At 53.3% G+C, this 25955-nt stretch overlaps 1 protein-coding gene across 6 annotated transcripts in view; it reads left to right on the top strand.

Moving 5' to 3' along the window:
* CHD6 (chromodomain helicase DNA binding protein 6) overlaps positions 1-22550 on the top strand; it is a 94144-nt gene extending 71594 nt beyond the window's left edge. For 3 of the 6 annotated variants that reach the window (XM_066199163.1, XM_066199162.1, XM_066199161.1), the window contains 16 exons: positions 1593-1752; positions 2339-2428; positions 3377-3480; positions 4072-4201; positions 4443-4503; positions 5150-5207; positions 5855-6074; positions 8030-8238; positions 9328-10875; positions 11473-11621; positions 11899-12105; positions 12750-13196; positions 13826-14014; positions 15797-15916; positions 16964-17068; positions 19045-22550. In XM_066199163.1, the coding sequence (XP_066055260.1) occupies positions 1593-1752; positions 2339-2428; positions 3377-3480; positions 4072-4201; positions 4443-4503; positions 5150-5207; positions 5855-6074; positions 8030-8238; positions 9328-10875; positions 11473-11621; positions 11899-12105; positions 12750-13196; positions 13826-14014; positions 15797-15916; positions 16964-17068; positions 19045-19935 (4688 nt within the window). In that variant the 3' untranslated portion in view covers positions 19936-22550. The remainder of the gene's footprint in view (positions 1-1592; positions 1753-2338; positions 2429-3376; positions 3481-4071; positions 4202-4442; positions 4504-5149; positions 5208-5854; positions 6075-8029; positions 8239-9327; positions 10876-11472; positions 11622-11898; positions 12106-12749; positions 13197-13825; positions 14015-15796; positions 15917-16963; positions 17069-19044) is intronic. The other 3 variants (XM_066199166.1, XM_066199164.1, XM_066199165.1) reach the window with 2 other exon arrangements.
* The last annotated feature ends 3405 nt before the right edge of the window (positions 22551-25955 follow it).

Genomic DNA, 25955 nt, shown 5'->3' with positions numbered 1-25955 from the left:
TCAAGAAGCTCTTCAGCAGCAACTGCTGTGGTTCCCCAGGCAGCCTCAGGTACCACTCATGTCTGCAGAGGGCTGACTGGGCAAGTCATGCCCCATTCCTGATGTGCAGAGAGGAACAGCAACCTTCAGCCCTTGCTATGGCATCCCAGAGCTCTTCTCAATCCCACACCCATGTGATCAAAAGGGGTGAGCACAGCACCCAGACAGTCCAACTCAGAGCTCTGCTCTGATCCAGCACCATCCTGCCTTTCATCCTGGAACAGGCCAAGCTGCTGAGGAAGCAGCATTTGCCCAGAGTTCATCAGGCCAGTTTAGTGCTGGGGACAGGAGGCCTGGTGCTTACTGCAGGCCTCCAGCAGCCAGCTGGGCCACAGCCCTTGTCCTGTCATGCAGCTGCAGACTTTATGCAGGAGTTTATGACATGGTGATGCTCTCTCTTCTTCACTGGTGTCACAAGACCAGACAGATGGGATGGGACTGCTCAGGCATCCTTTCCCCTTCTCCCCTTCATGTCTGCAGTTCCTACCTCAAGAGCAGCTGCCCGGTGTGGGGGGTGCAGCTTATCCCTCTCTGGAGATTCCAAACAACAGTGACCCTACCAGGAGTTGTTTCCACTTTCTGCTGTGAACTCACACCCTATTTCAAGGTTGAAATGTGTTTATTTTTCTTCTCCAGCCACTGGATCTCATTTTATCTTTGTCAGGCAGATGGGACTGCATTCCCCTTCCCATTGGTACCTTAGCCCCCTTGCAGCGATCCAGTTCCCCCCAGCCCTGCTCCAGATGCACGGTATAAGAAAACAGCTCTTACAGATCAGATCAGCAGGTCTGCTGCTCTTTGATCATTTGGGAGCTTCTTGTTTAAACTCTTGTCCTGAATAACTGTCCCCATACAGTGACCTTCAGAGGTGGCTGTAGTGTCTAAGTAAGTCTCCTAGGGCTATGCCCAGGTGTCGCCCCAACTTTGCCTGCTTTTCAGAGTTTGCATTTTGTTCTCACGCAGCTTCAAGAAGACAATGTATATTTTTAGAATTTATCTTTTTGTTTACACATTTCTTCTCTGGGAGGAGAAAGGTGACTGATGGTGGTCTTCACCAACGAGGTCAAAGAGGTGGCAACCTATGCAGCCAATCTTGTGCCTTCTGAAAGAATTATATATAAGATGGAGTCAGAAAATTAAAGATAGAACTTTCCTGCTGACCTTCTTGCTGCCTGCCTCATTCTTTCGTGTCTCTACTGGAGACACCGAGGACCAAGGTCCCTTCCATGCTTCATCCCTTCTGTGTGATATTTTTACTCATCGAGGGGCCATGTAATCATTTGGGCTCAGCACTGCACTGAGAACACACAGCAGCTCAGTTTCTGTGGTGATCCCCAAGTTTATCACAGAGATGGACTCTCCCATGCTCTGCCTTTGTCCCGTGCACTTCCTCTCCTTGGCTCTCCAGGCTGCAGCTAGGAGCTCTCTGTGGGCTCCTCCAGCTCCCAGCTCTGATGCCCCACCCGGCCTCCAGCACCAGAGGTGCCTGGTGGCAGTGCCAGGCTGTGCCAGTGGTGCTTGTGTTGCTCACTGGCTGCCGCTCGCTGTTACAGGCTTGTCAGCACCAGTGCCCAGAGGCAGGAAGGGGAAGAAGACAAAGAACCAGATGCTGCTTCCTGAGATAAAGAACGCAGACTGGCTCGCCACCTGCAACCCCGAGGTGGTGCTCCATGATGACAGCTACAAGAAGCACCTCAAACAACACTGCAACAAGTGAGTCATAGAATCATGGAGTGGTTTGGGTTGGAAGGAGCCTTAAAGAACATATTATTACATTACCCTGGCTGAGGGCAGGGATTTCTTCCATTATCCCAAGCTCCAAGCACTGTCCAACCTGTCCTTGAACACTTCCAGGGATGGGGCAGCCACAGCTTTTCTGGCAACCTGTGCCGGGGCCTCACCACCCTCAGAGTGAAGTATTGCTCCCTAGCATATAATCTAAATCTCTCCTCTTTTAGTTTAAAACCGTTCCCCCTTGTGGGGGCCTACACTGGCACATGGAGACAGTGGGCTGAGGGCCTTAAGTGTTGGGAGGGTGGGAGGGAGCTGTGAAGGGCTCCCAGCCCACAAAGGATCACCATGCTCCCACTGCTGGACCTCCCTCATTCCCCTCCAGCTCATGGAAGCCACGTCCTGAGCAGCGACCCTCTGGCCAGTAGGTCACAGGGCTGGGCAGTGTGGCATGACACTGCGTAGTCGCTGCCCATCCTGCTTTATGGAAGTGGGTCCTTCAGCGTGGGAAAGCATGGTGTGGAGCAGGTTTTGCTGGCCTTGCTGACCTCTCTGCCGCCCGGGACAGGGTTCTGCTGCGGGTGCGAATGCTCTACTACCTGAAGGCTGAAGTGCTGGGGGAGGCTGCGGATAAAGCCTTCGAAGGGACCCCTGCCAGGTAGGGACCTTACAGTGGACCCCTGCGAGGCTTCTTGGGCTTGAGTGCTGTCACAGGTGTCTGACCCAGCCACATCTGGGCTCCCTGCAACTCCAGATGAATCAGACCCCAGGTCTTCCTCAGGCAAAACTTCACCCTCAGGCAGCCACCGTGCCTGTGCAGAGTGCAGCCACGGCAGCCCTGCTGGGGCAGCTCTGAGACTATAGCACCAGCCTGGGGGTGGTGGGGACTTACAGGGACACCCTGCAGGAAAATGGGTCTGTGTGCTGCTTGACAAATGGGCCCTTATCCAAGTGGGAGTCCACAGAGACTGCTGCCAGTCTCAGGGCCAGGCCTCAGAGCAGAGCATGCCCCATCGCCGTGGCCTGCAGTCCCTCCTAGCGCTGGGAACAGTGGGACCCACAGGCTCTGTAATGAGCACTGAGCCTGCAGCCTGGCAGCTCCTGACCTTTCTGCAAAGACTCAGCTCTCAGTACTTCTCAGACTAGCGTGATATGCTGAGCTTTAAAGCTTAATTTCCCTAAGTAGGGCCTGCTGCCTTCCCTAGCACAGCTCCATCAGCACCAGTGTATGTGGGGAGACACCGTTCTTTTTTGGCTTGGTGGGTGTGAAGTGTTTTACCCCTAGAGATGCTGTTTGGGTCAGATGGGATCTTCAGTCCTCTGGTGTTGCTTGGGTGGGAGGGGAGAGAGGGTGGGGACACCCACTGCCCTGGAGAAAGAGGAGCAGGAGGGCAGCAGGTTGTGGTGGAAGCAAGCTCCAGCTCTTTGACTCCGGGGAAATGTGTACCTTGTCATGGCGGGGTCCCAGGCCAGTGTTCATTTGCTGTCCCCAAGCCAGCAAGCAGTGGGTGGCTCCTGCCTCTCCCTGTCCCTTCTGAGCAGTGCCCAGTGCCCCTCAGTGTCTGGTGAAGCCGGGAGAGGGGTGTTCATACCATGTCTGCCACAGGGAGCTGGATGTGCTGCTACCAGACATTGACTATGTGGAGATCCCAGTGGACTGGTGGAATGCCGAAGCTGATAAATCCCTGCTTATCGGCGTCTTCAAGCACGGTGTGTACCCAGCTGTCTGGTGGGTGCTGGTGTGTGAGGGAATGACTGCCTCTGGTACTGGAGGGGATATCATGTCAGTGCAAGGGCCAGAGCCGTGGTCGTGCTCCACAGCCACACAGGGCCAGGAGAGCTCTCCCCAGGTGCCAGCAGCATGTTTGGGTGGGGAACAGGCACCCCATGGTGCCCAGGGTGGCCATGCCAGATCTCGTGGTAGACTCTGGTTTGCCAGGAGCACTGTGCAGTTGCTGTGTGAGGGCGGGTAGAAAGGCGTAGATCTTTTGGTCATGGAGTCCTGGTGTGGTTTCCAGGAGACAACGGGGCTGTTTGCCCCAGCTGCACCCTTCGTGGTGGCTGTGCTGCTGCTGGGTGGGATGGAGAGGCCGACCTTCCCTTTGCCTGCTGCCCAGGGACCGCAGAGCCGTTAGCAGCTTTTGAGAAAGTGTTGTGAACTTCTGGGGTTGAGAATTGCTCTCACGGCAGCACAGAGGGAGTGAGAGCCAGGTGGGGGGCTGTGTCACAGAAGCAGGAGGTTTTTGTGAACCAGGCTCAGGCCTTGCTCTGTGCTGTCTGTCTGTCCTGATGGCGTGGCAGGTTACGAGCGGTACAACGCCATGCGGGCGGACCCCGCACTGTGTTTCCTGGAGAAGGTGGGCATGCCAGATGAGAAGCTGCTCTCTGCCGAGCAGGGCGTCAGCGATGGGGCACAGGATGCTGCCGAAAGGTGGGCAGGGGATGGAGCCAAGCTCTCACAGCAGCCTGGCTCGCTCCTGGGGCGATGCAGTGGAGGGAGGGAGCAGGCTGTGCTTCTGTGCATGTAGAGGGGAGGGCAGAAGGGAGCTGGTTCCCAGTAATAGGTGGAGTGATGACATGAGCTCCAATTCTTCGCTTCTTGGTGCTGGAGAACTGGCACAGCCACAGGGGCTGTGCTGCCACTACCAGGAACTGTTCACTCTCTCACCTAGGGGAAGCGTGGAAAAAGAAGAGGGCAGTGGAGAAAAGCTGGAGGGGCTGTCGAAACAGGAGGTGAGTGGGATTCACAGTGTTTGATACACATCTGATGCTGCCCAGCCTGCCTTGTAGTGCAGGCTTGGCTCCATCAGCTCTGCTGCAGGGCAGTAGGGAGCTAGCATGGCTGGTCTGCCTTGTGTGTGCCCCATCCTGTGTGCATTGCCTCTGGTCCCTGGAGCACAGCTTCCGCTCTGCTGCTCTGTGTTACCTGTGGACCTGGGCAGTATCTTCCTCGTGGGGAGCTGAGGGGTATTGAGGGCTGGGGATGCCCAGGAATGCTGGTTCTCAGTCTTGGTTGGCTTCAGGAGCCACGTGGGGCCCTGGCAGAGGAGTCAGGAATGTTCCAAAAGGAATGGTCTTGGGGGAGAGGAAAATTAGGGAATGGGACGGCACAGGAGAGTGCAGGGGTTGTTTGAACAGTGGAGGCAGTCACACAGCCTCTGTCACTGTGGTGATCCTTCCCCCCAGGCCCAAAATGGCCTCTCTGAGCTGTTACCTCTGATCCCACCTGCTGAGCACAGCCACAGCATCTGGAGCCCAAGGGCACTGGGCACACAGCCCTGCCCATCCCACCTCCCTGCACCCTGCCAAGGATGGGTGGGCTGTGGGTGCAGGGGGTTCTGTGTGGGCTTGAGCCCTCTCTGATCGTTTCCTTTTGCAGGACATCGTGGCTGTTGGGGTGGGTGAAGCCAGTGAGAAGCGGGATGAGCCAGCGGCAGGTGAGGCCATGTCTCCTGCAGTGTGGTCCATGGCTTCCCAGGGTTTGGTGTGGCACAGCCGAGCCTGAGTGCTACCCCAGACACTGCTTGGTGGGAGGAACACGTTGCTGGGCTGGAGGGGCATACTGCTCTGTGTTAGCAGGTGAGGCAGCTCAACCTGGGCAGAAGCTCTCATGCGCAGACTCACAGGTGACCCGTGGATGGGTCCTGTGGCAGGGGAGACAGGGTTCTGAGTGATTCCAGCCAAAGCCCCAGGGTGACTGGAAGCCATTAGCCTCCTCTTATCCATGCAGTTGCCTGCATGAGATGAGTGTGTGAGGTCTCTGCAGTGGGCAGTGTTGGCACATGCCATGGGCTGGCTGGCCCCACTGCTGAGCAGGGAGCTGCAGTCTTCTCCCATGCATGGCCTGGAGCCATCATTCTTACCCTGATCTCAGGGGACTCTGGATTCTCTCTGAAGGAAGCTAAAATACGGTGAGGCTGTGAGCCAGCAGGCCCAGGGATGGCCCCCTACTCATGACTGTGATTGCTGCTGCTCCCCATAGGAAGCAGAAGGTGGGAGGAAGCTCTTGAAGCTTGCCAGAGGATGTGGGAACCTGTGGCTTTTCATGTGTGCTAAATACTAATGTCCTTGCTGATGTTTGAAGCCCAGGATGGCTCTGACTCAGACAGATCCTGCTGGCCTGTCTCGTCTGCTCTCACGGCCAGACTGCGGCGACTTGTCACCGTCTACCAGCGCTGCAACCGCAAGGAGCTACCTCCCCGCACTGAGATGCTGGTGCCCGGTAACCATGGCTACTGGCTGCAGGATGAGATGTTCCGGAGGGCCTCTGAGATGGACCCGGTGAACAAAGAAATGCAGAAAAGGTAAAGCAGCAGAGCCTTTACAAAGCTGATTTAGCCCACTTGAATTCCTTGGCCCCCAGAATTGACCCAGCTAAATGTCACCAGAGCTGTCTGTGCTGTCAGCTGCCCAGGGCATGGAGTCACATGGGTCCTTGCTGGGCAGGGAATGTGCTCTGAGCCGTGGGAGCCTTGCTGCTCCAGCGCTCAGCCCAGCCAAGGAGCAGCCTCCACTGCAAATTGAAGTTTGTGGGTAGCAGGTGGTGACACCGAAAGGAAGTGAGGGGAGAGCTCTTCAGGGTCAAATCCAGTGTGTGCTGGACCAGGGGACAGCCTCAGCAGAGGGGAGTTGTGTCCTTGGGACACGCTGTGGATGAGGGTGACAGATGAGTACTGTCACAGCCTGTGAGCAGTGCCGTTCCAACCCTTGTGGCTCTCGCACCACTGGCTTTGCCTCCCGCTCGTGGCCTCTGGAGCCCAGTGGTGACATATCCTGGTTGTGCTGGGCTCCCATTTCATTTGTGTTGCAGTAAGTGGGAGGGGTTTGGGAGTGTCCCAGCACCCTGAGTGGCTGGCTGCGGTCGTTGGGAGGGTGTGCACAGGGTGATTCTGCTGCCGTTGCTGGCAGTCTCCCGTGCCACTCTGAGACTGGGACCAGCCCTCAATGGTTTAGCCTCCTGTGAACCTGTCCCTGCCGCAGGACACCACATGGTATGTGTGCTGCCTTGTGCTCTGGTCTTGGCCTCCTTGTGTACAAGTTGCTCCAGCCCACCTTCCCTTTCCTCTTCTTCTGGACTTCTTTGTATCATCCCCTCTACGAGGTGGGGGCATCAATGGCTGTGTGTGGACATCACAGCAGCCCGGTATCTCCTGCTCCTTAATTCTCTGGGCTTTTTGTAGGGGAGATTGCCTTACAGGAATTTTCCACTAGCCTTTAATTTGAGGCCTGTTGACAAATTGACCATTGAGCTCCTTGATTTGGATCATTAATATATTTATTAACTTTCTTCTTCTTCTCATTTTTGAAATTAAACATGACTGCAGCCCCTGGGAACAGGGGTGGCAATACTCACCCAGGTGTATTTTGGGCATTTGGAGAGTGCTGTGGGTGTTATCACCCTGTCTGCTTTCCTTTGACATGTCTCAGCTGCTTGCTGGTGCTGGCTCACAGCTGCAATTCAGAGGCTGAGATTTGACCAGAAGCTTTCTTCAGGCCTCAGTGCTCCCCTTTTTCTGCACTTGCCCTGCTGTGTCCACCTAGGTCTGTTCTCCGTGGCTGTTTCTCTGGGCTCTGCCTGGGGCTGTATTTGCCCAGGACACTTCACCATCTCTGTCCTTTGAGTGGTCCCCACAAGATGAAAGCTCAGAGGGTCCAAGCCAGCATGAAAGTTGTGTTCTAAGAGCACTGTAACTGAACTCCTCCATCACCTCTGCCACTCTCCTCTGGTGGGGAGGGGTTGACACTCAGGAGTCCACAGGAAGGTGGGTGGTATTTGTTACTGGGACCCTTACAGCAGCACGCCCCAGTCTCAGTTTCCTTCTGGAAGAGGCTGGATGAGACATATCTTTCCTCTGTAATTCCTGGTACAGAGAACTGACATTTCCATGGAAGTAGAACGGCTTGATGTGACACGAAGGGATTAGATGGGATGAGTTTGTGCCTCCACAGAAGCTGCTGGAGCCTGCGCCATGTTGGCAGCACAGCCCAGAGCTGCAGTCAGGGGTTTATTGAAACAGCCAAGAAGAGTTTTTCAGCAGTGATTTGAGAGCCAGAGGGCCCATGGCCTCTGCTGCTCCTCCCTGTGCACCAGAGGGCAGAGCGTCATGGGCTGTGGTGGTCTCCCCAGTGTGCCCCTCCTGACACCTTCCTCAAAACTGTTGGTCAGTAACTAGACAGTGCTCTCTGTAGCCTGGTGCTTTGCCTGTTCTGGGCCCAGAACGTGTCTCAGTGGTGTTCCCATCTCCTCCCTGCTCCTCAGGTGGACCAGGAGGGAGCAGGCAGATTTCTACCGCACTGTCTCCTCCTTTGGGGTTATCTATGACCAAGAGAAAAAAATTTTTGACTGGACCCAGTTCCGAGCCATCTCTCGACTGGAGAAGAAGACGGATGAGAGCCTGGAGAAGTACTTCTACAGCTTTGTGGCCATGTGCAAGAATGTCTGTGGTCTCCCTTTGTGGAAAGAGGATGGTGAGTGAAAATTGCATGGCCTATGGAGGGGTAATGGTAGGTCCATGCAGAAGGGATCCCACTGCTCTTGTGGAGCAGGAGAGCAAGGGAGGAGCTTCAGAGACAGTTGGAAGCAGTGAGATGCCAGGCAGGCCGTGAGCTTGCAGCAGTCTGCCTTGTCCCCACCATGTAGTGCCTCCCTGGCACAGTGGAAGGGTAGAGCAGCCCTGTGGACTCCTGCAAATCTCTTGGAGTTCTCACAGGAAATCACAGCTAGTTTTGTCCAAGACAGCAACCTCTGTATGTGAGAGACAAGTAGAGAAGCAGCACACACAAAGCAACAGCTCCATGCTAGAGCTGGGGGATGTTTGGGTGAGCTGTATTGCTGCACTCCAAGCATCCCTCTGCTGCCGTTGGACAGAGTCCACTCCATCTATGCCTGTGCTGACTGTGGAGCTCTGCTGCATGGTAAACAGAGCCTGGATCCACTGCAAGAGGCTCGGGAAGCCTGGCTAACGCACAGAGCATCCATTTTCTTTGCGTGCTCTGCAGAGGCCCTGCATTGGCACCAGATGAAACATGACAGATGAAAATCTCCTTGGAGGCTGTTTAGGCACAAAGCTATTTGTTTCCAACAACAGCAGAAAACATTTTGCCTCAGATCTGTCACGGAGTCTGGTCTTAGGCACAGTTCCTTGTGTGTGTGCGTTGTGCCTTAGGTAGGTGTTCCTCATCAGAAGAGCTGCACAAGCTGCCCTGCCTTGACAATGGGCTGAAGGGCTACCAGAGGCTCAGAGTGCCAGGAGCTGTTCCGCCTGCCGGTCCAGGCAGCTCCAGCACTGCTGATGATGATGGAGCAGAGCTCAGACAAGACTCTGAAATCCTTGCAGCTGGTGCCACTTTTGATCCAGCTGCTCAAGTCAGGGGGTTTTACTCCGTGACTGGAAGGTACTGAGACTGGGAAAAAAGGCCTCAACAGTGGCTGCAGGCACTGGCCCCATCTCACCTGCAGTATGAGCGAGGGTTAAAACTCAGTTTGCTCGTCACTGCTTCTGAGGAACTCCTGCCAACCCAAATAATGTGTGCTTGGATTTGCTGTCCCTACTGTAGGTCCTCCAGACCCTGACATCTACGTGGAGCCCATCACGGAAGAGCGTGCTGCCAGGACTCTGTACCGCATTGAGCTGCTGCGGAAGGTGCGCGAGCAGGTGCTCAAGTGCCCCCAGCTCCATGAGCGCCTCAAGCTGTGCCGGCCCAGCCTCTACCTGCCCGTGTGGTGGGAGTGTGGCAAACACGACCGGGACCTGCTGATTGGCACCGCCAAGCACGGCCTGAACCGCACTGACTACTACATCATGAATGACCCCCAGCTGTCTTTTTTAGACGCATACAGAAACTATGCCCAGCATAAAAGAACAGGGGTCCCAGGCCCAGAAACCCTGTGCTGCCTTTACCAGTCTAACTCCAAACTCTACAGTTCCCCCGTGTACAGCCAGATGGACCAGACCTGTGAAACCCTGGAGAATGAAGCCGAGAGTCACATCAAGCTAGAAACCATGGACAGCACCATGTCCCAGGCTGGGGGCAGCCCACTGGACGCAAACTGTGAAACATTCATGTCTGAAGTCCGGGACATCATTTCCAGTAACTACGATGAGAGCTCGCTGCCGGACTCACTGGTGTGCATGATGTACGATGAGAAGGCCTGTCCCAGTGAGCAGAGCTCCCTTGCCAGGGACAGCCCAAGCTGCACAGATGTCGGAAGCAGCGTTGCCAAACTCTCGGAGAGCAAGCTGGAGGGGGATGAGGATCCGTCCAGCTGTGATGCAGATGCCATGAGAGAGGCTCCCTTTCTAGAGGGTTTGCAGGTGGGCTCTGACCGAATGGATGATGAAGAAGCTGAGCCTTCACCTTCTACCCCCGACAGCAATCCTTCACAGAGTGCCCCAGCCAAGCTCGGCAAAGGCTTGGAACAGAAAGGAGCACTTGCCAGCCCGGGGGCAGGGCTGCCCGAGCATGGTACCATGGAAAGAGTCCTAAGTGTGGGGCTCTACAGTCCCAGTCTCCATAACTATGAACTAAAGGTTCCTCCTGAGCAGAGGTTCATCAGTCTGCTGCAGGAGAAAGGATTGGAGGCAAAGTCAGGACCAAGTCAGAGCCACAGCGAGGAAGATGAGGAGGAAGAAGAGGATGATGATAACTCTGAGGCAGCAGCAGATACCATGGAAGGCTTGAATGGTCCCAGGACCAGGGTTGATTGTGACCCCGAGACTCATGAACTGGGGGGTGAGGAGCAGAGCTCTGGTCTCCCCACACCTAATGACACTTGCCTAGAAGACATAAATGGCAAGAGGGAATCCCTGGGGCTGGGGGACCCCGGGGCAGAGGGCAGGGAGAACTGTGGCTTGAATGAGGAGAGGACCCAGCAGCACTCACTGGGCCAGGCTCAGAGCCAGCCCTTCTGCTTGCCCACACCTCTGCCTCAGGGGGGCCCTCGGGAGGCAAAGCTGCCCTGTGTCAGAGGGAAGCCCTTGGGCCGAGACACTGAGGGGCAGACAGGCTGCACAGAGGCCGCGCACCCTGAGCCTCAGGGCATAAAGCAAGAAGAGTGTGAGAGCAGAGATGACGGGGAGAAAGCCACCAGCAACCAGAGCCAAGGTATGGTCCTGAGAGCTCCCTCAGGTTGACAAGTCATCTCTGGCTATGGTGGGAGGGACCTGCTGTCCTCCCTGCAGAGCCAAACCTTGGGGCTGGCCGGCCTGTGGAGTGGCCTCCCATCTGTAGGAACTGAGCACCCTTTAGCTGCTGCAGCTGAGGGCAAAAGGTGTTGGGGGCTGCATTTGCCAGCAGAGCTGACCAGAACTCTCCGTGCTGAGCCCCAGCAGCCCTTCTGCTAAGAGCATGCCATGGAATGCAGGATGCCTTTCCCTTTCTGGCACAGGGAACTGTTGACCAGCTCCCTTTGGAAAAGCACGTGCCCTCCTTCTTGCCCACCTGGCAATGGTCAGGAATGGGGGGCTACTGCAATTCAAGCCCCCCAAACTCATCTCTGGGGAGTGATGCTTCTTCCTGAGTAGCTTGGGCTGCCTGCCCTGATCCAAGTCTGCTGCTTCTCTTGGAGACTCTTGGGGACTGTTTGGGACTTTGTGGAGCCAGCTGGGCATTGGGGTGGGAATGTGTGAGGAGATGCTCCCCACCTCTAAATGGGGAGAAAGGCAGGGTGGTGGTGGGCTCTATTTTCCCTTGCTTTTCTAGATGGTCCAGGGAAGTACTTGGAGGAAGAGAACAAGGATTCTGCTTCTGTCCTGCCCGGGGAGATTGATGATCTTCAGGATGCCCGGGCACCGACCATTGCCCAGCTGCTGCAGGAGAAGACACTTTACTCCTTCTCTGAGTGGCCTAAGGTGAGGTTAAAGGGAGCACAGTTTGTATCAAAGTGTTCCTGGGTAGCCCTGGCTCACACAGCTCCAGATTTGCCTCCTGCTCCTCTGCACACCTCGTTGGATGCTCTGGCCAAGGTGCTCTTCCCAAGCACCTGTGCCATGGAGATGCGTGCCCCCCAAAGCAGCAGTTCCCTGCTGAGCTGAGATCACCTGGACTGGGCTTGACTTTAATCCTGAGCTGTCATACACAGGTCACTCATTCCAGTTTTAGCTTGCCACCATCCAATTCTGTTTGCAGGACCGTGTGATCATCAGTCGCATTGACAACATCTGCCACGCCATCCTGAAGGGCAAGTGGCCTTCCTCCAGCCAGCAGTTTGAGGCACAGAGCCTGCTGACAGCCCCAGCCGTGGCCAGCAACACCGGCAGCAGGAGCAGTTTCACTGAGTCAGAAGCCCCTGATCCCAGCTTCAGTAACGGGGTCTTAATGTCACGGGTACAAAAGGTGAGGGGGGCCCTCAGGCAGGGACAGGCTCAGGACTCTGAGGTGACACATTGCCCAGAAATACTCAGGAGTTTCCCAAGTGGGGCCCCTTGGTGCCAGCTGGGGTGTATAATACACGGCTTACGCCACTTGGTCCCCTGGTGATAGCCCCTGGTGAGTGCTCCTCAGCGCTCTGCTGCCCTCCTTGGAAGGCAGCTGCTGTTGGCAGCTCCACGGCACAGCTTCTGCGGCTCTAGAGGTGCTTCCAGAGTCAGCGCTGGAGCGCCTGACATGGTCAAAGGGGACATCCCGCTGATATCCCAGAGGAAGGGGTGCAGGGATCACTGCCCTGTCAAGTCCTCAGCTCCAAAGTCCCAGTGCCCCAATCCCAAACAGTCACATTGGACAGACAGAAGCTGGTGGCCTGGGTCCCCAGCAGCCGGCGGAGCAGCCGTGGTTATAACAGCTTGGGATATCTGAGTGTGTGCGAGGGTGCTCCTGCACCGTCCCCACACAGGGAAAGAGATGTGATATGCCCAGGGAAAGGACATCTCTCAAGCCTGCTTGGAGAGTCAGGGATGATTAGCTCAGTGCTGGTGTGAGGAGCTGTGGTCCCTGGGCAGGGCAACAGCAGCTGTAACCCTCTGTGGCTTTGGTACACACAGGAAGGTTTCCTGAGCCCTGCCTTTGCAAAAGACGAGCGGAAGCACAGGAGACCCTATGAATTCGAGATGGAGAGAGATGCCAAACAGAGGAGCCTGGAGCAGCTGGCAGCAGCCCATGTCCATCCGCCCATTGTGCTGAACGGCTGGCGCGAGGCAGCAGTGGACTTGTCCAGAGCCTCTGATGGGTCCCCGGGGAACTCCTCTCCTTTCCCACTGAACACAAACATGCCCAAACTGGGGACCGTGAATGCCCTCCAGAGCTCACTGGGCATGGACTTGTCTGGCATCCTACAGGCAGGATTAATCCATCCTGTCACTGGACAGATTGTAAACGGCAGCCTCAGAAGAGACGATGCTGCCATGAGGAGGAGACGGGGCAGGAGGAAAAATGTCGAGGGGATGGACCTCATCTTCTTGAAGGAGAGGCCTCTTCCAAACAGGCTGCAGGTGGGTTGCTCCCCCCTTTCACATGGACCCAGTAGAGTCAGCAGTTTGTTTCATGACCCAGCTCTCCCTTCCAAGCTCTGCTGCCCATGACACTGCCCAGCGTCCTCCAGAACAGCTTGGTTTGTGCAGGACCAGGCAGGAGCAAATTATTACAGGGAGGAAGGGAAGTTATCCCCCTGGTTTACAGCACTCTGGACTGTTTGAATCCTTTTAAGCATTATCAAAAGCAGCTGTCCCACCTCAGGAATTGTCTAAGGCACATGAGAAAGACAAGATCCTACTGCACCCTTTCTCCTTCTGTCCTGGGATTCACTCAATGGAGCAAGACCAGTGCCCCTAGACCACTTTAAGGAGTGATCTGAGGGGAAGTTGGTCTTCCTGATGTTCGGAGTGTTTTCTTGTGAGTTCAGAAGCATCTCCCAGCTCTCTCTGCCCTCCCTACCACCAGTGCTGGGGATGGAGTGGAAATGTAATGTGGTGGGTGGTGTTTAAGGAAGAGGCACTGGGAGTACATGGATTAGTCTGTGTGATGGGAGCAGATGACCGGCTTTGGGAGCTGTGCTTCTTGGGGTGCACATGCATCACCGCACGCTGCTGATGCGCTCTCCCTGCTCCTCCTTCCACGGCAGGATGTTCAGGAAGACCAGCCACAGCCCCCTCAGAACAGTCCCCTCCCTGATGGGCCGGTTGCTGCTACCTCAGCTCCACAGCCAGTCCCAGCTGCAGGCAGCCAAGAGAAGGCTGTCCCAAATAAGAGTCTCCTTGACTGGCTCCGGCAGCAGTCTGACTACACACTCGATGTTCCAAGCTTTGGCACAGTAAGGGTAGCCTTCAATGGCACGTGTGTTTGTGTGTGTGTGCCTGCCTTGTGTGTTGCCCTTTGTGTTGGGTTTTTTCTTGTAACATGGTTTGTGGTGTTCATTGGGGCTGCTCAGGGATTCATGACACGTTTAAGATGTGAGCGCTGTTCCCCTGTACAACAACAAAAAGCACTTGCTGCTGGAGAACTCTTCTTTCCCCCAGAACACAAACGTTCTCAGATGGGGGACTGTCAGTACCCTCAGGGCTCCCTGGGCATGCACCTCTCTGGCATTCTCCAGGAGCTGAGCCCTGTTGCCCACAGTTGGTTCTCCAGCTGCAGTGCATCCATCTGCCCAATGCACAGTGTCTTCCAGAAGTGCCAGGGATGGATGGGGACAGAGGTGAGAAAATGGATTTCAGGTGCTCAAGGTCTGTCTATGTTGTTCTTTTTCACTTGGGGTCATTTTAGGCAGTGCTGTTGTACTAAAGGTTCCCAGGCAAGAGGAAACCTGCTTTCTTTAAGAGCCAGACCAAAGAGGCTGTGTTGGAAGATGACAGGCTGTGGCTGTGTGGCCGTGGATGCTCTCAGAAAACAGGGGCTCAGAGTGAGGTGCACAGTCTGTCTTAATTCTTTGTGCTGTCTCATAAGCCTCCACTTCTTGGTTTCACAGGTTGGTTTGCTACAGGTTTCAGCTTATTCAGCCTGTTAGACCATGTAGTAGGCAGAACACAGGCCACGAAACAGAGCAGGAAGAAATGTGGTGGTAAAACAGAAAAGACTGTATCTTGGTCCTGGAGGATCATGTGCCTGAGGCGGGGATTTCCTGAAGCTTGGAGTACAGGCAAGACATTAGCATTTTGAAACTTGCTAGAGATGAGAGGTGAGGAGCCCAACATTTGCTCAGCAGGATGGCCTTTGCTTTTCCAAGTCGAGAGACACATGCAGCTGTGTGCCCAGGGCGAGACTTGCAGGAGCAGGTGTGGAGGTGCCTTCCCACTCCTTCCCAACACGCTTGCCTTCCAGGGAGATACTGGAGCTTGCCAAGTCTGACCATGCCTTCTGGTGAAGCAAGCCCCCAGTGGCTCAGGCCAGCCCTGCAGTATCTCTTCTCTCCGGGTAGGATGGATCGAGAGAGGCTTTGGGTACTGCAGTAGCTCAGTTCAAAGGATGAACTGCACTCAGGGTTTTTTTCTGATTCTCAGGAATGTGTGCTATCCAAGTTGTTCATTATAATGCTCCTTCCCTGCAGGCACATCAACAGTGGGGCTTGGTGCATGCAGTGGGTGTGCAATGACTTGGCTGTAACTCAGTAGGTTGCGGTTCCAGAGGGCTCTGATCCCAAAGAAACATGATGCAGCATCTCTGTGGTGAAAACAGCTAAAAGAGGAAGGAAGCACAGCACAGCTGAGCTGGTGAGAAGGAGGTGGCTGTATGAGAGTGACACAAGTGGCACACACAGACCTGTTCTCTCTTTACTGGCTGTATGCAGTGTCCTGTTTACAGATGCATGTATAAGAACCTGCAGTGTCAGGAGCGGAGGGGAGTTAGAAAGGGCTAGAGCACTCTTAAGTGGGGTACACTGGAGACCCCTTTCTATCTACAAAAATCTGTTTTGCTCATTTGAGAGGTGGTCCTGTGGCAGGGACCAGTTTGTGCTGCTGGTGCTGCTCCCGTCCCTGCCCTGCAGGGATTCCCTGTCCCTTGGGAGCCCATCCATGCTGCTCTCCTGCAGGGCTTGTAGCCAGCCAGGCTCATTAGGCCACCTAGTCTCATTAATGTTGTCTTGTTTACACTCCAGAATTTTTCAGACAAGCCCAAGCAGAGGAGGCAGCGCTGCAAGGACCCCAACAAACTGGACATCAGCGCCCTGACGGGAGAGGAGCGGGTGCCAGTGGTACATAAGGGTACCGGACGGCGGGTAAGCGAAGGCCTGTTCTGTGCTCTGCCCTCAGTGTTCCAAAATGCTTAGCAGACCTTGAGCTCACCTGTGGGGAGATTTAATCCAGAGAAGCCTATGGATGAGACAAAAGTCTGGAATAGGTCTCTAATCTACATTATCCTGTGACACGTGTGCCCAGGGACATGCAGATGTGTGAAATAAGTGACTGTGTGAAGTAAGGGATGTGGGAGTGTCCATCCTTGCCAGGGGGCACGGATCCCTCAGTTGCAATGGGATACAGCCTTTGACTTTAAAGCCACACTCAGTACAGCCCTGTCATGTGCTTCCAGTCCTGGATTTGATTGTTCCCCTTGAGTTCATTGCAATATGCCACAAATTGTAACATTACCATGCAAATACCTTTGGTTTGTTCCTCCTTATGAGGTACAGGCCAAAACACACCAATACCCATCCCACTGCTGGGCTTGTAGAAAGTTGAGGGTTGGAAGGGCTTTTTCTTGCTTTCTAGGCAAGGATCTTGGATTTACTTGTCTGCAGTTTAATCTCCAAGGCAATGATGTTCACCTCGGTGAACAGGAAGGGGTATTCAGGGGTACTTTGCACCGAAATTTAGTTCTTAAACACACCCAGGACTGTACAAGGTCAGAAGGTGATGTGACATTAATCACATCTAAAAGCGAAACTAAAGAGTGAGGCAGAAAGGTTGTTTCAGTCGCATCTGTGTTCCCCTTTGTTGCCCCCATGCTGGCCTTTCCTGGGTGAGTTGAGGACTTTGCCAGGTCTAAATATGGCTTTTACAGAAGCTCTGTCCCCATCACTGGTACCTGGGAGGGCAATGGGCTGGGCCACAGAGGCTGAACCTGCCTTTTCTCCCTGAGCTGTTTGTCTGGAGGCAGCAGGCACACACCAAATCCTGCAGAAAGGCAAGTGTAGCCAGGCAAGAGTCTCCACCCCAGCCAAATTGCAGCCCAAAGCAAGAAGCTAGGGGAAGTGTAATCATATTTTTTGTATTATTTTATATAACTCTCTCTGCAATAGAGGTCATCCTTCTGCTGTGTTTTATAGTTAGGGGGAGCCACGGCACCAGCATTGAAGGAATTGCCAAGGTGGCTTGATGCAAACTTGGAGTATGCTGTTGCAGCTGACTGGGCTGACATTGTTAAGCTTTCAGTAAGTTAGAGCTTTCGGAGAAATCTGTATCATGTCATCTTTTCTTTTCCCCTCCCCATCCCCACAACCTTTCTCCAGTGAGGACCTGGGAGCTGCAGGGCAGGCCCTGGGCTGGGCGTGTGGGAGGGGTTGGCTGCAGCACTGGCGCAGAGCGGGAGGTTGGGCCATGCCAGCGCCAGCCCTGTGGCCGGGCCACAGAGAGACGGGGCAGCGCCCCGGGCGCGGGGCTCGGCATGCCTGGCTGGAGAGCCTTGGGATGCTTAGGGTAGCAGGAGCAAGAGGAATGCTCTAGGAGCTGGACGGCAGGCTGTGGACAAAACATTCTCATGGGTCAAATTTTCAAAAACACCTCTAGTTGACACTTCTCATCAGCTCCTGTGACCTCTGCCTGTGCAGCCGCGGGCCCAGCAAAGGCCCCACAGGTCACCAGACCTGAAGGGTCAGGCACAGGTAGGGAGAGGGGCAGGACGGAGCCTCCTGTGCCACATTCATCCACCTTGTCCATCCACCAGTCCCTGTCCCGGTGTGGCAGGGCCTGTGGAGAAGGAGCGCTCTTCCCTCTGGCACACACAGCACTGTCAGATCGCCCTGCCCCACAGGCTGGCCTGATCCAGACTTCTCCCTGCAGTCGCTCTCACCTACTGCCTGGTTTTGGGCTGCAGTGGTTTGTGTGACACCCTTGCAGAGGGCTGGAGGGCGAATCTATTGGCTTAGAGGTTTGTACTGCTCTCAAATTGGTTTTTCCTTAGCACTGGAGATTTGGCATGGTCTGTCCCACTGCCCAGCAAACAACTCCATGTCCAAGTTGGCATCAGGGCCCCATCCGGGCAGCCAGCCCTGGGCGAGCTGACAGCTCTTCCTTCCCCTGATTTGAGGGGGCACTCTTTGCCACAGAGACCACTGTGTGCCTGGCACTGCCTGGGCACCTCCACTGTGCCCTGCTCCAGTGGCTGCATCCCATCACCATTCCGCCCCATCAACACTGAGCTTTTTGCGAATGCATACCCGTCCTGGTAGGGGAGGGATGCAGAAGGATGACCGGCTGTTCTGGGCGCTCAGGCCAGCAGGAGCTGGGGCTGGCTGCCCCGCAGAGCCTGGGGGTAGTCATGGCCCCGTGTAGCTTCTCCCACATGCTAGTGGAAGATGCTTCCAGAAGGTTCTCCCTCCTTGGGCAGGTGGTGTGCTGAGCAGACTGCCAGGCGCATCTGATTCATGTTTCTGCACTACAGGTGTCAACAGGAAATACTTTTCCTATCTAAATTTATTATTCCAAATGGTTCAAAGAGTGGTGATATCGAAACCCAAGAGAACTACGAAGGGAAATGTTTAAATGTCTGTGTTGAGGATGCTGAAAAAGGGAATGTTAAGCTGTGCTGTGGATCCCCCCACACTGCTCTGTGTAGCCAGATGGTCTCACCCACTTCTGGCTGCTGGGTTTTGGTCCCATGTCTCTTCTGTCAGATGAGCTTTCTGAATGCTCCCTGGCATCTCCGTGAAGCTCTGACCAGGAACTCCTCAGACAGCATGCCCACTCTCCGTGTCATCCCATGAGCTTTGCTGTCCTGCAGAGCATTGAAAATTTGGCCCTTCCCATCTCAAAGAGGAGTTTTTCACCTGAAGGCACAATTACAGCTGGGTAGGGAGCTGAGTGGGCGGCTGATACCACACTGCCCTGGTGCTTCTTGCGTTGTGAGCAGCTGGTGCTTAGGGCTGGGTGAAAAACAGGGTAAAAACACGCTTCCTCCTCCCCTCCCTAGCATTTGAGAGTGCAGGATCCTGCCAGGGCAAAGCAAGGGTGTTTTGCATTTGGCAGCATCCCTTGGGGAAAAGTTGTGTGTACCTCTCAAATTCCATATCATGTAGGCAAATATTTCTGTGCCAACACCATCTGGGACACAGATGTGGGCACAGACAAGCCAGATTCCCTTTGCTGCAGTAGTAACTGTCGGGTGTTCTCTGTTATGTCTCATTTTCAGGGCTACTTACCGGAAAACAAATTCAATCGCATCCTCACCGAGCCTGTGCTCCGGGACACTGGGCCACGCCGGAGAGGGAGGAGGCCACGGAGTGAACTCCTTAAAGGCCCTGGTGTTGTAGCAGATTCTTCTTCTGGAATGGGACCATTGTTCATGAATGGACTAATTGCTGGGATGGATCTAGTGGGACTTCAGAACATGAGAAATATGCAAGGGATCCCTCTGACTGGGCTGGTCGGGTTTCCTGCTGGCTTTGCAGCAGTGCCTGCTGGTGAGGATGTGAAGAGCACCCTGAGCATGTTGCCCATGATGCTGCCGGGCATGGCGACCGTACCCCAGATGTTCGGTGTGGGAGGACTCCTCAACTCCCCGATGACGACAACTTGCACTGCAACTGCTCCAACTTCGTTAACAAGCACAACGAAAGGTGGCACAGGCAGCACTGAGAAAGGCAATGAGGAGAAACAGGGCAGCCAGGATGGGAAAAAAGAACCTCTCGCTGAAGATAAGCCTGGTCCTAGTTCATTTTCTAATCAGACAGAATCCGCAATAACTACCAGTAGTCCTGTAGCTTTTAACCCATTTCTTATCCCAGGGATGTCGCCTGGACTGATCTATCCCTCCATGTTCCTTTCTCCTGGCATCGGCATGGCGCTGCCTGGCATCCAGCAAACCAGGCACTCAGAGGCAGCAAACCTGGAGAGCCAGAAGCGGAAGAGGAAGAAAGTGAAAGGGGAATTGGCAAATCCAGAGCCAGAAACTGTCTCGCTGCCGGAAAAAGAAGCTGCAAATAGTCAAAACTGTGTGGAGCAGAGCCTGCCAGCGGTGGCAGAGAAGGAGCAGGACGGACCAGCAGAGGAGGAGCGCCAAGCAGCTCACGATACCGATTAGAACTTTTGTTTCATTGAAAGAAAAACACAAAAAGATTGTGGCTTGTGAGTTTCTTATCCCATAAACTCTTTGTTACTTCCCCTCTCACCCCACTCCACCTTCATAAACCTGTGTTTCCATGAGTAATATTATCTACCTAATTCCCCTGTCAGAAAAAAACTGGTGATGATACTACATGTTAATAGTTGCAGGGTCTTGCCACTTTATTAGATAAACAGTCTTGTCTAGCTAGTACGGGAGGCACTGAATTCTCATTCTGTTTTTCCAGTCGATCATCCCAGCCGACAATAGCAAATCGAGTACTTGGTCACCCCCCAGCAAATTGCTCACTCCTTTGAGAAGAAAAAGCAGCAAAAAACAATAGCAAAAGAAAAGTGTTTATCTCTTGGTCTAACACACAGATAAGGGTATTTCTGTCTACAGTGACACTGAACGAAAAAGCCTGTATTTGGGCTAAAAGCACAGCTATAGTAAGTGCTAATGTGTATTTTTGATTTAAAGTATTTCCCTATTTTATCATGGTTACTAGAATAGTAGTATAGACAGAAGTATATAACTAATGATTGAAAATGCATATATTCATTTCTTTGAAAGGAAAAGCATAACTGGTAGTGATATAATTTCCTGATCACCCCCACCTCAAAGGTTTGGAGACAAACTGCAGAGTGAAAAAATGATGTAGACATTCTTTTGTATTTTTTAAAATCAATGTTTGGTTTTATGTTACGTGGAGTTTAGTTGCCCTTTCCTTGGTAGTTACAAGAACTTTCCAGCTTGAGCTGGAAAGGTTTTGCACACTTGCATGACTTTCTGGGGTTACTGTACCTGTAGCAACCAGTTCCTTCATCATTCTGCTTGTCTTCAGTTCTCCTTCTCTGGCGTTAGTTCTCAGCTATGGCATTACAGGTGCTCTAAAGGTATTTTTTTCCAGCCGTGAACAGACCACACTGATTTTAATGCTCTTATATGAACACTGAGGCTTTCTGAGTTTTTGTATTTCCCACTCCTTACCACAGAAGCAACGTTCTTTCAGCAAACACGGAGAAGGCTGTAGGCCAGCTTCCCTCCTTGGGGAGTCCTCTGAGAAGGACCCTTGAGACTTTCAGAGCCTGAGTTTCTTACTTTCTAGTGGTGGACTGTGAAGAGATGACTTTGGCTTCTTCCCATTCCGTTTGCTGTTGAACAGTATTTCCAGTCCTCCGAATGATTTCAGCATCTGCATTTCAAATGGATGGGTTTTAATACTGCTGGCCCCCTGCTCCAGCTCTGGGTACTGAGATGACTCCACAGGCAACTCTTCGGATTTCTCCTTCCCCTCACTCTTTTAATTCTTCTTTCACTTGGGGTTGTTCTTACTTGCAGCTCGTGGTCTGAGAATTGAATAAAGCCACAGTGGTGCAGTGGTGAGTGAAGGGCAGGCTGGAGGGAGTTGGAGTGTGCTACTCATCAGTTTCACACTTGGTTGTCACAATTTACTGTATTTTTTACTTTTTTTTTTTCTGTTGCAGTTTTGCTAATTTATCAGATGGTCCAAATGTTTTGACATAACTATTTCAGTTTGCATTATTTATTTATGATGCTTTTTGTCATTGTCTTTTATACATTTGGGATTATAAATTATGTACATGTTAAAATTAGCATCTCAAAGAAGTCTGTTACCCGTGGTCAAAAAACCAGTTGGTTTATATTTTCACAGAATTTAATCCCACCTTACTGGATTGGATGATTTTTTTTTTAAGTATGTAGCCAATCATAATGCAATCCTCCTCCCCCCCAATAATTGTGTTCTATTTAATAACATTCTTGTAGCATAGATACTGTATCACTATTGACAGATTTCTTAGAAGTGCTGCTATCTCTATTTAACTAACATTTTGTTCAGTTTTTGCCTCCAGTGGAAGCAGAAAGGGTTTTTTCAGCTGTTAAATCCAAAATCAATATAATTTATTTATGTAAAAAAAAAAAAAAAGTCACAATTGATATATTTTTGAACCTTTTAAGTACTAACTTTGTTTTTATTCAGTGGAAGAACATGTACTTGCCCTAAATCCTTAAAATACAAATGCTATAAAACTTCATATATCTTCAAAGCCTTACTGTGAATGGATACAGAAATCTCTTCCGAGTCCATTTCTTGTTATGGGATGGTTTTTCCAGGGTTACATGCATAAGGAACAGGGTTTGAAGTGAAATTTATTTAATTAGCCAGCATGTTCTATACCTTGTTCTTCCTTAGCAGACATGTATGCTATGTCTCTGGGTGTTTAGGCTTCTCTTTGCTACTTTGTGACCCTTTTGCAACCCCGATATACTCTGTGGATTATTTAGACTGTAAGGCGTTAACTGGCTGCTTCTTCTTTTCCATCATATCCCAAACAAACGCCAAATTTTCACCAGTTTTCATGGCTATTCACACACATACATCCTTCACCAAATGTGCTAACAAAATAAACTGTCTGTGCTCTTGAACATGGATAAAAAGAAAAAGATTTAAAAGTCAGATTTTTATTTTTTTAATTTAGTGACTAGATGATGCTTATCTTTCAGACTTGGGAGAGCCTTGCTACAGATGTATATAATTTTTTTTCAGCAAATATATGTGAATGTTTAATTCACCTGACTCAGTGATAAACGTGACTTGCCTTTTTCTCAGCAGAAATTCATTGAGAAGCTGTTGCAAACAGTGGCCTGGTCGCTGCTCTAGGCTTGCTCCTGGTGCCCTGTGTGTTACTCTGAGTCAGGCTGCTGGCAGTGAGGGGCTGAACCCCCAGCTCTCACAGCACCCTGGGGTGAACTTGCCTGCGCGGGGGAACTCATGTCCCACATGGGTTGCGAGATGCCAGGAGCAGCCCAAGCTCCAGGGCCAGTTTAAGCACAGAGGATGCACGAAGGGCTCTCTGCTGATCTGCTTTTTCCACGAGGGTGGGTGGAAGCCCAGAGACCTCCACAGTCAACACACACGCTCCCACTCCCCAAGCGGTTACACCCCTTGGCACTTGCATAGCCCCTCCCAGCAGATGGGATACGGGGATTGCAGGGCTCCTCTCTCTGCGCTTTCTGCCCTTCCAAGCTTTGTGAAATGCTCGTCCTAAATTTCCATGTAAGGATCTCAGGCTTTAGCAAAGCAGGCATTCGTCAGTGTTTCATTGGAATGATGCGCAGGAGCAGCTCCATTCTTCAAAGATCCAGGAAGAAAGACATTAAGTAAAGCCAGTGCTTTTACTGCTTCACCTGCCCTACGTAAGCACCTTGTCCTGGTATTTTGTTGTTTCATTGGGGAAGAAAAAAAGTACCCAGCAGAAAAGACTGGCAAAATGGTAGCATGAACTAGGAATTTCCAGTTCCAGAGTCTCCCTTTAAATTCTGGCTTCACACACTGTGGCCTTGCAGCTTGGCATCCATAATGCAGGATATTTGCTGGCAGAATCTGCAGGAGGAGGGCCATGGAGGAGCATGTGCTGGCTTTGGGCTGTCACATCAGTGGTGCCTGTAGTGTCTGTCTCTTCAGACAAGGTGTGCTACCTGCTGGTGGCAGTGAGTGGATGTGGTGGAGGATTGGCACCGTCGACACGGCTTGCTTCCTGTAGTGTTTTACAGGATAGAGGTGCCCCTTCCCGGACTGTGAGAGACTAAAACAGGCACAGCTGCACATCCCCACTGCTGTCACTGCCTGGTTTTTATCTGAAAGGACACAGAGAAGTCTCATCACACATTTAGACAGGATCTCTAATTCCCGTTATGGTCACAAAAAGGGAGGAAGAATTTTCCTCAGCACTGAGGGGAAGCTGGGGGAGCTTTACATATCCCAAGGGCAGATGTCCTCACTCTGGGCTCTTGACAGTTACAAGAAAGGATTTGGGGTTGGAAATCTCGGTCAGCAGTGAGCGGAAGGCAGTTTCTCTAATGACATCTGGTTTGCATTGAATAAAACTTGGGCTTTTCGATGCAGTTTTACTCCTCACCTCTTCAGGAGCCACATGGGCCCCAGGACTCTGGAGCATGGGCTGAGTCACGAGATCAGGAACCTTCTCACGTTTTACAACCCCAAAGCAGTTTCCAGGCACTATACTGCAGGTAAAGTGCCCAAATGCCTCGCATCCCATGTGCAAGTGCACAGCTGCCCATGGCACCCAAGCTCGGCCATGGGCACCGGACAGATGGGCAGTGCTGCCAGGAAAGGAGTCAGCCCAGCCACCCACAGAGCAGCAGCTCTGGAAAAGGGGGGGGAAGAGAAAGCCACCTTCTCTCTCAATCCCCTTCCCATCAATCTGCACAGTGTGCTTTGTACATTTGGACAAAAAGCCTAGGAACTTTACTCTCACCCTCCCATGTGGCTTTTTGGGATGCTGGTTGTTTCACGGTGCTCCCAGGGCTGGCTGGAGACCATCAGTGCAGTGCCATAGGTGGCACTCATTCCTGAAGAATCAAGATTCCACCTCAAAAGGTATAAAACAATGCAAGAGCTTCAGCCCAGCAGAAGATCAGTCCCACACCCCACGTGGCCTTGTTCTCCCTCCAGTGGGATTTTAATTCATGAACAACTCCATACAGCACCACTACCTGGCTCCATTTGCCAGTGGTCTGCCAGTGGTCACATCCTAATGTGACGTTACTGGTGTAACTTGGAACTCAGTCCCAGCCTGCCTGAACGCAGTTCAGGCAAGCCCAGCATGAGCTTTCAGAGGGATTCAAGAAAGAGCAGTGTCCTGGACCTGTTGCAGGAGCAGCTGAAGGGAGTGAGAGCCATGGCAGATGCTCCAGCCTCTCCTCTCTCTGGGCTCTTGCCAAACATTGGTTATCGAGTTTTTCAGCTGGCTGTGCTATAGCGCAGAGTGACATTGTACAGGAATGGCCTTTACTCTTTGGGAAAACAAAATTTTAAAGGAAAGCCTCACAGTGACTTTTTTCCCCTCCAGAAAAGGACAGAGATTCCTGATAGAGGAAGAGATGCACAAAAAACAAAGCTTGGCTGACCCAGAGGAAGACACATCTCTGGTCCAGAAGGAATAAATAAGCCTGTGGGACACATAGCCTCATTACTCCAAATGAAACACATTTCCTGTCTGCTCATGACAGGCAGTTTTCCATGCTCTTATGGCAAATCTTTTTCCAAACAGATTTAGATTTTGGATTAAGGCTGGGTTTTATTGAAAGTAACATTTTGGAAAGCGTGGAGCTGACCTGATTCTCGGTGAGGGAGCGGCCCCTCCAGCCTGCAGATCCCACGAACTGATCTCTGCGCTTTGCAAAAAGGCATTTTCAAGAAAACGAACCCCGGAAACTGTGAGTGGGGCCGGAGGTCGGGGCCGGGGCTGCCGAATGAGCGGGTGCGGCGGTGCCGGGTCCCGCACGCTCCTCTGAGCATCCTCGCATCACCGCAGGTACCGGGGAGGGGGATCCGCCACGCCCGCCCCGGGCGCGCTCCGCGTGTTCTCCGTCCCACGCCCTCCAGGCAGGAGGGGGATTGCTTCAGGCGTCCTCCAGCGACAGGGGGTTTCCGAGCCCTGTTCTCTATCCCCGGAACAGCGCTGCGGATGCTGCGTGACTACAGCCCCTTCCAGTGGTGCGGGAGCCGCTCCCCTGCCCGCGGGGGCGGGCGGTATTCCCACGGCCACGTAGCGCTCCCAAGGGGGCTCCGTCCGTCGGCGCCCGTTCCAGTGGAACCGGCACCTGGGACCGCTGAGCCACCCGCCTCGCCCGGGGTCGAGGCGGGGCCGCGCCACGAGTGACGGGGAGCGCGGCCGCGGCCCGGGAGCGGGGGCGGCTCCCGGCCCTGCAGGGGGGCGTGCGCGGGGCGCGGAGGCCGCCGAGAAGGCGCCGCACCCACAGGTGGCCCAGGGCGCTGCGTGGCCCGGAGCCGTGCGCGGAAACGCGCCGCGAGCAGCCGCCAGCACCGAGCGGCCGCTGGCACACGGGGGACCCCCGGCGACCGCGGGTGACCCCGGGTGACCCCGACCGCCCCCGCGCGGGTTCCCGGCCCCGCCCCCGCCCCCGCCCCGCCCCCTCCCCGCGGCGGAACC

This window comes from Chamaea fasciata, unplaced genomic scaffold (assembly GCF_029207755.1).
Source record: "Chamaea fasciata isolate MVZ Bird 193981 ecotype frontalis unplaced genomic scaffold, bChaFas1.0.hap1 SCAF_17, whole genome shotgun sequence".
Taxonomy (NCBI): Eukaryota; Metazoa; Chordata; class Aves; order Passeriformes; family Sylviidae; genus Chamaea; species Chamaea fasciata.
This window is presented reverse-complemented; position numbering and strand designations above follow the sequence as displayed.